The sequence below is a fragment of the Oryctolagus cuniculus genome, chromosome 12, assembly GCF_051225735.1.
Source record: "Oryctolagus cuniculus isolate XC-2025 breed Fujian yellow rabbit chromosome 12, ASM5122573v1, whole genome shotgun sequence".
NCBI classification, from domain to species: domain Eukaryota; kingdom Metazoa; phylum Chordata; class Mammalia; order Lagomorpha; family Leporidae; genus Oryctolagus; species Oryctolagus cuniculus.
The window spans coordinates 106,748,718-106,762,233 of record NC_142878.1 but is presented as its reverse complement, the minus strand read 5'-3'; the positions used below and the strand labels follow the sequence as shown (position 1 = coordinate 106,762,233).

General features: G+C 61.7%; 1 protein-coding gene across 1 annotated transcript; it reads right to left on the bottom strand.

Moving 5' to 3' along the window:
• Positions 1-2,123: 2,123 nt before the first annotated feature.
• On the bottom strand, positions 2,124-7,012 carry ISL2 (ISL LIM homeobox 2). Its single transcript, XM_002721597.5, has 6 exons — positions 6,856-7,012; positions 5,858-6,047; positions 5,453-5,715; positions 3,763-4,046; positions 3,110-3,277; positions 2,124-2,879 (listed from the first exon to the last, which is right to left on the bottom strand). Exons 1-6 carry the CDS (start codon positions 6,911-6,913, stop codon positions 2,763-2,765), a joined length of 1,080 nt encoding a protein of 359 aa, XP_002721643.1. The 5' UTR covers positions 6,914-7,012; the 3' UTR covers positions 2,124-2,762.
• Between the last annotated feature and the right edge of the window lie 6,504 nt (positions 7,013-13,516).

Below are 13,516 nucleotides of genomic sequence, written 5' to 3'. Positions count from 1 at the left end.
AACCCATTAAATATTAAAGTCGTCGCAGGATGGCCCCGGGGACGCTGGATTTCTGAGAATCATCATCTTTCAATATGCATTGCATTTTGTGGTGTAATAAAGCCATAAAAAATTTTCATCCCTGGGAATCCCTTTCCTGCCTCGATCTCATAGAGCTATCCAAATTATTAGATAAATCTCAAAAAACAAATCAAGCTCCATAACTGATCCCACGTTCCTCTTTTACATGGAGCCGAGTTTTCACTATGAAACTGGGTATCTCGTGTTAAAAAGTGCAGGGAGCATAAAATACAATTGTAATTGTTACAGGTGATTGGATTCATGGGGCATGCTTAATGATGAGCTCAGAACTGGCAAAGCTGACAAGTATTAATGTGACTAACTAACCATACAACTGACACCTCACCAGGGACCGCCTAATAAGGCTCAGTTCAACCCTTCCCGTGCAAACCCACACGGAACACAGTGCACGCCTGCCCCCTGGGCATCGAGCCAACCACCAGTGAGGAAAGTCCAGGGGCTTCACCAACAGCAGCCACTTTTACCTGGGTCATTTCCCAGGATGTGAAAAACAACAGAAACACCAAAAAGAGGAATTGCATTTTTGATCGCTGGACCACGGGGTGGGGGTGGGGGTTGGAGATTGTAACCAGAGAGTTAGAAGATCCCATCATGGCAGGAAAATATCCCAACCTGTCAAAAGCAAACTCAGGGTTATTAACAGCGGTTAACAAAAATGCTTTATTCAAGAACACGTTGTGTCCTTTTCATTTAAAAAAAAAAAAAAAGAAAGAAAAAAGACTGATATTCCGGATAAATGAAAAGTTTTCCAGTCACGTCCAGCCTGAAGGTGCGTGTCTGTCCAGGAGGGAGGGCCCAGGCCAAGGCCACCACGCCCCACCGTATTACAACCGCTTCCGGGCACTTGAGAGGCGAAGTTGCTGCCCATCATCGCTGCCCGCCCCCTGCTAAATCCCGAGGAAACCGGACGCCTTCCTCGCTCCCGGTGCGGGCAGCACCTGGGCTCCGAGGGTGCAAAATGCAAGCCTGGCTCGCTTTCCCCACTCCCTGCCTGCTTCGGCTTCCGCCCCTAACGCGGATGGGGCGTGCGTGCGTGTCCCCTAACCTGCGCAGCTGAGAGCCGCACCAAGGCCTCCGGGCGCGCCCCCCGACCCCAGCCCGGATTCCGCCCCGCTCCGGGCACCCAGGTCCTCCACGCAGCGCCTCAACCGCCCCCCAGGACACGCCTTCGCGTGCCAGCTCCTTGCCCGAGCCGGGGCCACAACGCGCCCCTGGCCCTTTCGAATCCAGCCCGGGACACAGCGGGGTACCCGTGCGCGTCCTTCGATCGGAGGGGCCGGGAAACCGAAGCCCGACGCCCTGGGCTCTTCCCGGAGGGCCGGGCGGCAGCTGCCCGAGTCCACCCAGCGGGGCTGGCCCGGGCTGCCAAAGGGTTAAACGTCTGCAGTGGGTAAAACCTGAGCCTGCGGCTCGCCCCCGCCTCTCTCTCCCTCTCTCCTTTTTTGTGCTTGCCCGGGGGCTACTGGAGATTCTGTATCTCTCGGTTATTTCCTGCGAGCGGGGACAGCCAGTTTTCGAGAAAACAAGTCGCAGGGGTTTGAAATGTCACACCGAGTGACCTGGGCACGGCCTACCCAGGGGCCATCCCCGCCCCGCCCCCGCCAGTGCGGGTCTGGAAAGAAAATAAACCCAGGACACGCCAGACTGGTTCTGGGTGGACGTCTCCTCGCTAGGAGCGCGGCTGCCGGTGGCTCCCTCCGTGTATCGCTTGCAGGTGATGCCAAACGCAGATAAGAAGCCGCCGCCCGGCCTCCCCCGCTGTCTAGACCGGGGGGATCGAAGGGCCCTGCGGGATCAGGAGCGCGTCGCACGGCCGCCTTGGGGACCGCGCCGCCCGCCCGCAGCGCCAGGCCTGCCCGCGACGCGCCCCGCGCCTGAAGCCCAGCGAGACTTGGAGGCCCACGCGTGGGAGGCGCGCAGGCCGCCATCGGTTTCCCGCCCGCAGGCGGCCTCCCCACCCGCCCCGCGGCCCCGCCCCGGCCCGGCCCCGGGCGCCCAATCCCCGCCGGGCCCGCCCCGCCGCGCGCTCTCGCGCGCCCACATCACACAGGGCTGCACCGCTCGGGGGAATTAGTATTTTTTTTATTAAGATCAAAATATTCGTCCCACTAGAACTGCCGTTCTCACAATAAATAACAATAACTTACGTTTGTTTGGTCGGCAAAGGCTCACACTCGGGGGTCCTCCGTCGACGGATAATTTAAAACATTTCCGAGAAAGTCCGGTTCCCGCTTTTTCCAGCCATCATGCGCTTGCGGGGTTCAGCGTCCGTCCCCTCCGCCAGTCTCCCTCCACCTCCTCCCTGCCAGGGCCGGCCTGGGGCAGAGGCCGCGCGGACCAGATCGGGGCCAGCCCTGCGCGCCGGCGTGGGGCGCAGGGACGTGGGTGGCGACCTCGCCACTCGGAGCGCGGGGCAGGAGCGGGCAGAGCTAATGCGAGTCAACCCCAAATCCTGGTTTTGGAAAAATACAAGTCCTCGGAGCAGGGGTCTCCAGTCTGGCGGAAGCAGGTTGCGTTCTGGCGCTTTGGGTAGTCGCGACCGTTTCTCTCGGTCCTCTCTCTTTAAATAACAATAATAACAATTACCAGGGCGAGCGCGCGGTCGGAGCTGGAACGGCCTGAGCACGGGTGTCTCATGCAGGGAGCATGCGAGGTCCGCGAGCTGGCGGGGAGGGTGCCCCTCACGTCTCCACGGGACTCGGCACCATACTGTTGGGGGTGTCCGGGAGCTGCGAGGACAGGGAGGTCACGTCGCTGCCCGAGGAGTTGCCCAGGGACCCAGACTCGGAGAAGGAGACCTGGGACGGCGGAGACAGGGAGGGAGGAGCGGGTGAGGACGCGCGGGGAGGCCGGGCGCAGGTGGATGGCTCCGCGGCGCGCTGTAATCCGGGGAGACCTGGTTTTGGGGTGGGGGGAAGTGCAGGCCCCGTCACCAGCCCCCATTGCCTAGGGCGGTCCCCAGCCCCTCATCCCGTCTTCTTCTCCGCGGCTAAATCCCCTCCCTCGTCCTGAGCCCCGAGGGTCTCACCAACTGCTGGAAGGCGGGTTGGTCCAAATCACTCTGCAGGGCGAACTCGCTGAGCGCTTTCCACGGCGGCTGGTACGTCTGGACCTCGACGGCGCTGCCCTGCACGGCGCTCTCGTGGCGGATGGGGCTGCCCGCCACAAGGGGCGTCCCGGTCAGTCCCTGGAGGCTCTGCGGGGCGAGCAGAGGGCCCTCGAGTTAGGTCTCGCCTTTTCCTCGCCTCCCACACCGTGGCCCCAGGCGCTAGGCCATGGTTCTGGCGGTAGGGAGCGCGCACTCCCTACGGCACGGGCGAGAAAGAGCCCGTGGGGATCCCCGGGCCCCGCTACCCCTCCACCGGCCTCAGGACTGAATGCCAATTATCCGGCAAACGGCCCCGCGCCAGGTGTGCGGAGTTTAAGTGTTCGCACCGAGCCAGGGCCCGCCAGCCCCACACCACCACGCCGCCCTGGGCTCCTCGCTGCGCCCAGGGTCCCGCGACTCGGGGCTGCCACTGGGATGAGCAGCAGAGCCGACCTCGGAAGCCTTGTTCTGGGGGTGGTGGGTACCTGGCTCTGAAGGTGCAAAAGCAGGCGGCGTGGCGAGGTCGGCGCCCCCAACCCCGGGTCTCCCAGGCCCCGCCCACGGCGCGCCCATGCGCCCCCTCGGGCCCTCACCGTCTTGTCGCTGTGCTGCTGCTGCTGCAGCTGCTTCATGAGGATGGATTTCTTCTTGTCTTTGCAGCGTTTGTTCTGGAACCACACGCGGATGACCCGCGGGCTCAGGCCGGTCATCTCCACCAGCTGCTCCTTCATGAGCGCGTCGGGCCGCGGGTTGGCGGCGTAGCAGGTCCGCAGAGTGTGCAGTTGCTTCTCGTTGAGCACGGTGCGCACGCGGGTCGTCTTCTCCGCCTGCTTGTGCACGTGTGGGCGCAGCGTGGGCTGCCGGCCGGGCCCGGGGTCTGCAAGCACAGGGCGCGGATGGGGCGGGGAGGTGAGCGGGGCGCCTAGGCGCGGCACGGCCACGTCCTCCGCCGGATTTCGTTTCCCCCGAATTCCGCGCATTTCGTTTCATTGTTCGCCTTACACGGAGGGAGCTGCGCCTTCTCGCTCCCAGGCCCGGAACACCCCCAAGCGCGCGCAGGGCCCTGGAGGGCCGCGCTCGTCCACCCTGGGAGGTCCGCCCGAGTGGCCGCTCGGGGCTGGACCTCCTCCCCGGACCGGAGCACAGTTGGGCCCGGCGGAGTCAAGACGGAGGCGCGCCGGGCGGCGTAAAGAAACACAGGCGGAGCCGGGACGCGGAGTTCTCGGGATTAGGGACGCGTCACCCACCCCCGGGGACCCATGAGTGCCCTTCCCCTCGCTTGGAGCCCGCTCAGAAACGGCCCAGGTCTGTGGGTGGCTGGCCTGGAGCGGCATCCGGGGCTCCTTTCTGTCTCCCTCCGGCTGAGCCCGCGGGCCTCCTCCCTCTGGGCCCGAGTCTCTCGGCTCAATGGCCGGCCACCCTCCGGGCTGCTGGCTGTCTCCTTGCTTGGCCTTGGGTTCTCTCGAACCCCCGGGGAGTAGCAGAGAGCCTGATTCATGCAGCCAGCAACCCGCAACAAAGAAAACGGAGCCCCTGGCGAGCTGACTGGGGCACCCTTCCTCCCCAGATCTGCTCCACACACCCCGGGGCGAATGGCCCCCCTCCCCGCGGCCCCCGGTTAGACTTGGGTTCCCACTCTGGGCCTTTCCAGGGCTGCATAAATATTTACAAATGACCCCTCCAGCGCGATTTCCTCACTCTATAGGGAGGAAGTGGCCATCCGGAGAGGAGAGGCGCCCAGAGGCTCGGCCTCCCCAGCGCCGCGCTGCAGGCCTGGGGCTGGGATGCCGCCGCTGTCTCTGCCTGCCTGTGGATGCACCCTCAGCCTGCGCCTGGACAGCGCCTGACTGCCACGCAGAACATGCCAGACAAGACACCCGAGGCCACTCCAGCGCCTTGGAGAAGGCTTGGCCAAGTTGTTCATCAAACCGCACCTCAAAATGCAAACACGGACCCCAATCCCTTTGTTGGATGAAGGGCCTTGGGCGGGTTCCTGGCTAGCTGAACCCAAGTCTTCCCTCCCTCCTGGACAATAACCGCATTCCTCCAAGAAATCCCAAAGGCAGGTCCCCCAGACGGGCACCACTGAAGACTCCCGGCTGGCACCCGCTCGCCTGTGTCGCACACATTCCTGTAAACGGAGCGCGCCCCATGCCCCAGGCGCACACTCACACGAGTGCCGCCAGCGCCACGCGTACAGAAGTGACGAGCGGTCGTCTCGGGCGCAGGCAACGCCCGACACCCACTCACACCCCGTTCCTCCGGGCCCCGCGCGCGGCTCACCTGGCAGATGCAGGCCGCGGGCGCCGGGGAGCGGGCCGGGGCTGCGCGGGCTGCCGGCCGCCGCGCGCTCGAGCAGGAGGCCGTGGTCGGCGCGGCAGAGCAGCTCGTGTTCCCGCAGCGAGAACTCGTCTCCCGGCAGCAGCTGGCGGCTGCATACGGAGCAGCGGAAGCACTCGATGTGGTACACGCTGTCCCGCGCGCGCATCACCAGGTCGCTGCTGCCGAAGCCCACCTGGCACTTGGCGCACTTGATGCCGAAAAGCCTGCGGGGCCCAGGGCGGCGGAAGTCAGCGCGGGCCCCGTGGCTGCCGGCGAGGCACCCCGGGGCGCGCCCGGCGGCTGCAGGGGCCCGCAGGCTGGGGCTTCCCGGGGCGCGCGCGGCCGGCCCGGGTCCCCAGGCCTCACCTGACGTAGTCCCGCTTGCAGTAGGTCTTCCCGTCTCTGACGAAGCACGTGCAGGTCTCATCCAGGTACTGGCTGCACTCGGCGCACTTGAGGCAGGCTGCGTGCCACTCCAGGTCGGGCGACACCCGCAGGATGAACTGGTCGTGGATCTGACTCCCGCAACCCACGCACATGGCCGTCCCGGGCTTCTCTGCCGGGGAAGGGGCGCGGGGCCCGCGTCAGGCCTGGCTGCGCGGATCTCCGCGGATCTCGGCCACTCCAGCCCCAACCCGAACCCGCTCGCTCTCTCGTTCTGTCGTTCAAAACACAGAACAAAAAAATATGCGACCCCACGGAAAAAGGAGGCGAGCTGTCTAAAACGGTCCGGGCAGTTGCAAACGAAAAAAAAATATTCTGACCCTGGGGAGGCTCCTGGTCTCCCTCTCCAAGCGTCTGCGCTACTGCATTCGTTGATCGAAGTCGCTTCGGTGCGTCTGGTCCCCACCGGCTAGCACCGAGGCGAGACCCGGGGAACGAACGCGCAGCTCGGCCGCTGCGCCCGCCCACTCCCCGCGTCCCAGCGCACACCCACGGCCACCTCCAGCCAGCTCCCCGCTCATCCTTCCGCCGTTTGCCCCATAGCAAGTCAGATAACCCGTTCCTGCTTTGAAAGTCCGAAAAGATAGCCGAGCAAAGCCACAGGGCAGCCTCTCAACCCCTCCACATCCCTACATCGAGCCTAACTGCCGGGGCGCAGAACAGATTTCCCAGCCTGGGGGCAGTCTAGCCGGCTTGGGAGGGGGAAAAAAAGTGTTTAATGGCAAAAATAAAACGACAGGATTTGAAAGGAGGAGCAGCCTGCAGGAGATGGGCGCTCGCTTCATTCTCCCCTCTCCTAAAGTCGGCTGTCCAACAAGAGCCACTTGTAGGACCCGCTAAACATGCGGCTCCTGCATTAGACATTGTGCACATTAAGCGCGCGCATGCACACCCACACACGCACACCCAGAAAGACTTACTCTTGGAAGGATCCCCCATAGCACCCAGAAAGGGATAAGGAAAAATAATATCCACCATGCAGAAAAGAGATGGGCGCAGAGAGGACGAGGGTCGCGCGCCGGGCCTCTGCTCTTTGCGAACTAACTCCTCCTGCCCCGCGCCTGCAAGGGGCCACTCCGCACCGGCCCGCACGCAGCATGACGTCAGCACGCACTCGCCCCGGACCCGAGCTGGGGGCGGGACCTGCGGCGTCACCCAGCGGCCCCAGATCCGCGGGGGACGCGGGGCGGGGGAGGTGATGGGGACGGGGGCTGCCGGGTGCGAGGCGGCGGTGACGAGGCATTGGCTGCGAGGGGCGGTGGGCAAGGCCTGATTGGCCCGCAGCGAACAATGGAGCGCAGCCCCCTCCCCCGAAACCTACAAGGATCCCTCCGGGGCAGGGCTCGGGCAATCCCCGCCGGGCTGGGCTCAGTGACGGCCGCAGCGTGGAGCTTCCTCCGGGGCTTGTGGGGCGGTCCGCCCGGGCGTGGACCCCGCCGGGTGATGGATACCTAGGGGGCGGTGCGGGAACAACCTTTTCAAACTCCTTTATTTTATAAATAAAAAACAATTTTTTTAAATCCACGAGCTGGAGAGGAAGGAGATCGGCTCAGACGCGGCCAGCACGATCCAGCTGGTCACCTCTTTGTTCTCGGGGCCCATGCTCGAGGGAGAGGCCCGGGGTGACCTCCTGGGCTTGGGGACGCCCCCAGAGACGCCCGCAGCCGCGCGCGCCGCGCTCAGAGAACTTCAGGCTGGAGCTGTGGGTGGGGCGCGCGCGGGTGCGGGACCCAGAGGCGCTCACCGGGCAACCGCCCTGGTTCCATCCTGGCGGCGGCTTTTTTTTTCTCGTCCTCATCTTGTTTTTGTTGATGTTTGGCTGTTTTGCTTTATTTTTAACTTACACTCACACATCCTTTTTACCTACCCAACCGGCATTGCTCCTTCTAGGAACTCTGTTGGGGGTCGAGTGTGTGTCCTGTTTGCAGGATAAACGAATTCTTTTTTTTTTTTTAACCAACTCTTCTGGTTCATTTCACAAACCAACTGCAACGCAAATAATCAGAAACAAATGTGGCGCGCTGGTAATTTACAGTCCGCGCGGCGCTCGCCAGGGATCTGAAAACCCGCGCCATCGGAGCAGAGTGCGGGCATTCCCTCTCTTTCCTAAAAAACAGGAATGGCTGTGGGGTCGTTCGTCTGAAAAGGGTGCCGAGAGCGGCCCATGAATTATAAATGCCAGGTTCTCCGCGAGTCTGTTGTTGTTTTCCCATTAAAAGGCTTACCCAGAGCTCGGTGCGCGCCTGGGTGCGGCGCGGGTGGGCGCCTGGGGAGACCGCGGCTCCACCGGCATCCCAGAGCCGGGCCGCGAGCCGAGGGCGCGGCGGGGCGCGGCGCTTCTGCTCCGAACCCGAAGCTGCTTGGCCTCCGGCTCCGGGCTGCTCGCCGGGAAGCGGATGCAGCCCAGGGCGCAGGGAACGGCTTTGCAGAGCGCGCACTAAGTCTGCTCCCGCCAGCAGTTCACCCCGGGGTCCCGCAGCGCGAGGCCTCGGCCCACCGCCTCCGCCTTTGCAAGGTCTAGGTCTCTTGCCCAGGCTGGCTGCCGGTCTCAGCCCAGCAACCGAAGCGCAAAAGGCATTTCCCGATTCCCAGTGAGCGCACATCCTGAGTGTGTGCGGGGCAGGGCGGGGTCCCGAGGATGCCGGGTGCGAGTTAAGGTGTCTCTGTAAATAGGCAGGGCCAAGGAGCAGCGAGGACCAGGTGCCTGTGCACCTGGGCCTGCACCCAGCCACTTGTGTGACCCCATTATTTGAATTCCCCTTCCCTCAGCTTCCACATCTGTGAAATGGGTTGTAATAATACTAGGTACATAAGAATGTAACTGTTGTCTGGGCCTTCCACTGGCAGCTTCTTGATCTGAGCCCCACTGTGCGGGCTGCACCCCATTTGGGTGTGAAGGGAGTCTGGTATCCAGTGTCTCCTCTGAGGATTTCTTTGGGTGTCGGACACACGCTGGCTCTACCTGTGGTCCCGGTGAGTGCTGGGTGCCCAGTCTGTGGCGTGGCTGCCTCTCTCTCAGGCGGTCCTGGGCCTGGCTGGCTCCCAGCACCCCCAGATCCTGTGAGCCTTGCCAGGAGCAAGCAGATCAATAATTCAGGGGTGCAGGCAGCCAGGGCCAGAATGCTACCCCAGCCTTTAACCCTGTCCTGCCCAGAAAACCCAGTCCTTTGAGAGGGCGCCAGCCACTCCTGGGATGAGGGAAGCCAGGTGGGGACTGCCCACCATGTGCACAGGCCCTGAGGCTGTTCTATGATGTCTTGATGGCAACATCGCAGGGCCAGCAGTATCGGGTCCCCAGGTCGCCGCTGCGGCTCCCTTGCTTTGCTCGCTGTGTCACTGACCACACGGGAGTGGCTGCACACTCAAACCAGGGACCAGCTTCAAGACACACACCCCATGCCACCCCTGCCACCTGGTGGTCCTGGGTCACACCCACCCTTGGGACACCAGGCAGGCGCAGCCACAGGGTGCCACTAACCCCAGGCCTGCCCTGGCTCTCTGCCTCCTGATGGCTCCCACATCTCCTTCCCAGAGAGGCAGGAGATACCTGCTGTCCATGTCACAGGCTGCTGCACCCAGGAGACCTGGGCAACGCCCTTCCTGGGCTTGAGAGCCCTTGGTGCACACTGGGAGCCACAGCACAGCATTACCGACCCCCCATGGGCCTCGGCTGTGACCTCCCACCAAGGACGATGTCAGAGGCACAGACAAAGCTTCCTGGGTTTGTTCCTCCCCAAGTCTCCACCGCTCCAACGTCGCTGCTTAAAACTCTGCCCACACTCCCCAGAGATAGACTTACGATGCGAAGCTCCCTGAGAAAGAAGAGAGGCGTGGTCATCCACGCTAGAGGGACAGCAGCTCCTGCCCTGAGCACAAGACCTGGGAGAAACAGGCCTGGTGGCCACAGGCCGGGAGCGGACTGCCCCCACTGGCCAGGTGTCAGGAAACTGAGGCCGCCGGTCACCTGCTCCCCAGCATGCAAGGGACAGAGAGGGAGCGGGGGCCCCAAGCTCCCTGACCCAGACCAGGGCTGCTCCTCAGGAATCCCAGTGGGTGGGCTTCAGGCTAGACTCACTGCCCCAGGCCTCTCCTCCGGCTCCTGCCTCCGTCACCTCCCCAGCCCGCTCTCCCAGGCCTCTGCTTCTCTCCAGTGTCAGGAGATGTTGCATTGGCCAGGCCAGAGAAGGCCCCAGCGTTTACTCCATCACCTGCCATGGGCTCCTAGGACCTGGATTCTGGAGAAGGGACTGGGCTGCTGTGTTTCAGGGAAGAAGATTCCAGGCCAGTTGTCACTCAAAGCAGCAGCAACTGCACGAGCCGCGTCCAGGGTCTGCCAGGATCCCAGTGCAAGATGAAAAGGGGCCAGTGTTGTGGTACAGCAGGTTAAGCCGCTGCCTGTGACACCAGCATCCCATGTCAGAGCGCCAGTTCAAGTCCCGGCTACTCCACTTCTCATCCAGCTCCCTGCTGATGTGACTGGGGAGGCAGCGGAAGATGGCCCTGGTGTTGGGCCCCTGCCACGCATGTGGGAGACCCAGAAGATGGAGTTCCATGCTTCTGGCTTTGGCCTGGCCCAGCCCTGCCTGTCACAACCATTTGAGGAGTGAACAAGCAGATGGAAGATCTTTCTCTCTATGTCTTTTTTTTTTTTTTAGATTGATTTATTTGAAAGGCAGAGTGACAGAGAGAGAGAGAGAGAGGGAGAGACAGAGAGAGATCTTCCGAACATTGATTCATTCCCCAGATAGCCACAACAGCTGGGGCTGGGCCAGGCCAAAGCCAGGAGATAGGAGCTTCTTCCAGGTCTCTGACATGGATGCAGCAGTCCAAGCACTTTAAGCACTTGGGCCATCTTCTGTTGCCTTCCCAGGCATTAATAGGGAGCTTGATTGAAAGCGGAGTAGCTGGTCTCTGCTGTGGCCCGGGAGTGCAGTGGAGGATGGTCCAAGTGCTTGGGCCCTGCACCCGCATGGGAGACCAGGAGAGGCACCTGGCTCCTGCCTTCGGATCAGCGCAGTTCGCTGGCTGCAGCGGCCATTGGAGGGTGAACCAACGGTAAAAGGAAGACCTTCCTCTCTGTCTCTCTCTCTCACTGTCCACTCTGCCTGTTAATAATAATAATAATAATAATAATAATAATAATAATAATAATAATAATAAAGAAAGTGGAGTAGCTGGGAGTCCAACTAGCACCCGTATGGGATGCCAGCCTCACCGTGCTTTCCAAATAAGTAAAAAAAAAAATCGTTAGGAAAAGAAAAGGGATCCTCTTGCAACGCGGCGGTTCAGCTTTCAAGACCTCCAAGGTGGGGTTCACGGGTTACCTTCCTGGAGAGCCCGCCCCCATTTCAGCAGTTCGGAAATCAACAGCTTTCACGGCTTAATACAAGGAGCGAGAAGAGGGACTGCATTTCCCCATCTCTCCAGGAGGGGGAGCCCCGGCGGCGCAGCGGCCTGGGAGTGGTTCCGAGCGCCTCGGTCAGGCCCTGGCCGGCGTCGGCAGCCTGTGGCCTCTCGGCTCTGCGTTCCGGTGCTGGATGCAGACCCTGAGTAGAAAGAGAAAGCAAGCGAGGAGTGACTGCGCTTGGGGGCAGGGGCTCACGAAGCCAGAGTGCACCGTCGGGTGGGCGATGCCGCAAGGGCCCCTGGGGGACCAGGTGCAGGTCTCTGAAACAGGCCATCCGTGGTGCCAGTGCAGGCGTCGGGGGCTGGGGGCTGGGGAGTTCAGCACCGCGGATCCGGCTGTGCAGGAAGCTGAGGGCGGCAGCACAGGCTCCCTGGAGCCCGTGATGTCTGTTCTGGGCCCTGCAGGACGCGTGTGGAAGCTGGGGGAAGGCCGGCGAAGCCGAGGGGCCGCCTGGCAGACAGCCGGAGCAGAGGTCTGAGTCCAGGGTGTGTTTGGGGAGCTGGGAGAGGCTGGAGTGCAAGCAGGGGCCCGAGCAAAGCCATGGAGAAAGAGGGAGCCCCCCACACGCTGAGCCACCCAGGGCAGGCCACTTGACTGGACTGGCAGGGAGGAAGCCGCAAGTGCCAAGGCCAGGCTGAGGGGCTCAGAGCGATTCTCCGGGCCCCCAGGGGGAGGCAGTGAAGAGATTTAGAGGGGAAATGGCCTGAGCATCACGGTGCTATGTGCAAGAGGCGGGGAGGGAAGGTGACGGCACCTGAGCTGGCTCCCCCCCTCCTCCCCAGGAGCGCTGGGGGTGGAAGTGGAGGTGGGGGGAGGCAGATGATCAGTAGTCTCAGCACCTCCCCAGGGTGCAGGTAGGGGTTCTTTGTGTGATCCCAGGACAGAAGAAAAGAGCGCCCCCCGCAAAGGGCCCACAGGTTGAAGACACTAGACTGCGTCTGGACTTAGAACAGGGCGCCGACCTGCAGGGGACAATCTTGTGCGACATACACTGTGTCCCAGTGCTCCGGGACCTGCGGGTCAGTGCCTAGGAACCAGGAGCCGGGGCCACCTCGAGCCAGGTGGCCCCTGCGTGTGCCTGCAGCGGCAGGGTTTTGAGACCGGTGGCTGCCAGGGTGCTGTCGGACGCGAGCATTAACGGTGGCTCTTTCCGGGTTTGGTTCCCCAGCAGGAGCATGGAATATTGGGGTCAGCGCCTCCTTCCTGTGTGCCGGAGTGTAGGTTGCAAGTCTGCAGGCTTCTGGGGCCGGGGAGAGCCCCTCAACCCATCAGCGACACCTCCCCCCTCCCCATGGTCAAAGAGAAAGTGGTTTCTCACCTATTCTCAAATGCAGACACGTGTCTTCGGGGAGCTGTTGTCCTTTATTCTTTTCAACACGCATTCATAGGAAGCCAAGTATTTATGCTTTTTTCTCAGAACAAGGAATGTGGAGTCTTGTCCTGGTTTGTCCACTCCTCACCTTGTGACAAAACAGGACAGATAAAGTGACACCTGCTGTTTGGCTGTAGCCAAAGCCCGCCAAGCAACCCTTTATCAAAATGAACCTAAGGGATCCTGTTTCTCTGGAAACATCTCCTGAGCTTAGGGTTACCAGTGACTTCCAAAAATAGAGAGCAAATGAGATCATGGAAGCTCGGCCGTCACCTCCTGTCCAATGGGATTAGCCGATCCCTAAGCATGCACAGATTGTGATTCATGTCACTGTGGACGGGGCATTAATGTGACTCAGGCGGGAATCCGGGCAGATCTGCCTCTGCTCCGAATGCATAATTGGTTTGCAGGCCAAGGGAAAGCAGCTTGTACCAGATTTTGCCACATCACCGCGAGGACTGTTTTGATCAGCTTGAGTTATGGACAATATAAATTATTTACGGCCACTTCAGACATGCCTTGTGCTTGTAAAGACCTTCAGAGCTAAATAATAGGACTCCCCTTGCTGTAGGAGGGGTCCCATTCAGCACAGCTTGTAAAAGGCTGAGAGAGAAGAGACTGACACCCAGCAGGTGCAGCACCAACACCAACTGGACCTGCCCGGTGCAGAGAGGGGACCGATGCATGTACAAAGAACAGTGCTGAGCCGCAAGCCTCCGCCCTCGTTGGGAAGATGAGAGAGGCAGCCGCAGAGGCAGCGGGGGGCGGGGCGTGGAGGAGGATTCCCCACAAGCTGGACAGA

Excerpts from the sequence above, each read along its gene's own strand:
- ISL2 (XM_002721597.5), bottom strand. The coding sequence starts at position 6,913 with ATGGTGGATATTATTTTTCCTTATCCCTTTCTGGGTGCTATGGGGGAT. Across the intron at positions 3,278-3,762 it reads AGCAGCACAGCGACAAGACG|AGCCTCCAGGGACTGACCGG; the intron begins GTGAGGGCCCGA and ends CTCGCCCCGCAG. Across the intron at positions 2,880-3,109 it reads AACCCGCCTTCCAGCAGTTG|GTCTCCTTCTCCGAGTCTGG; the intron begins GTGAGACCCTCG and ends CCGCCGTCCCAG.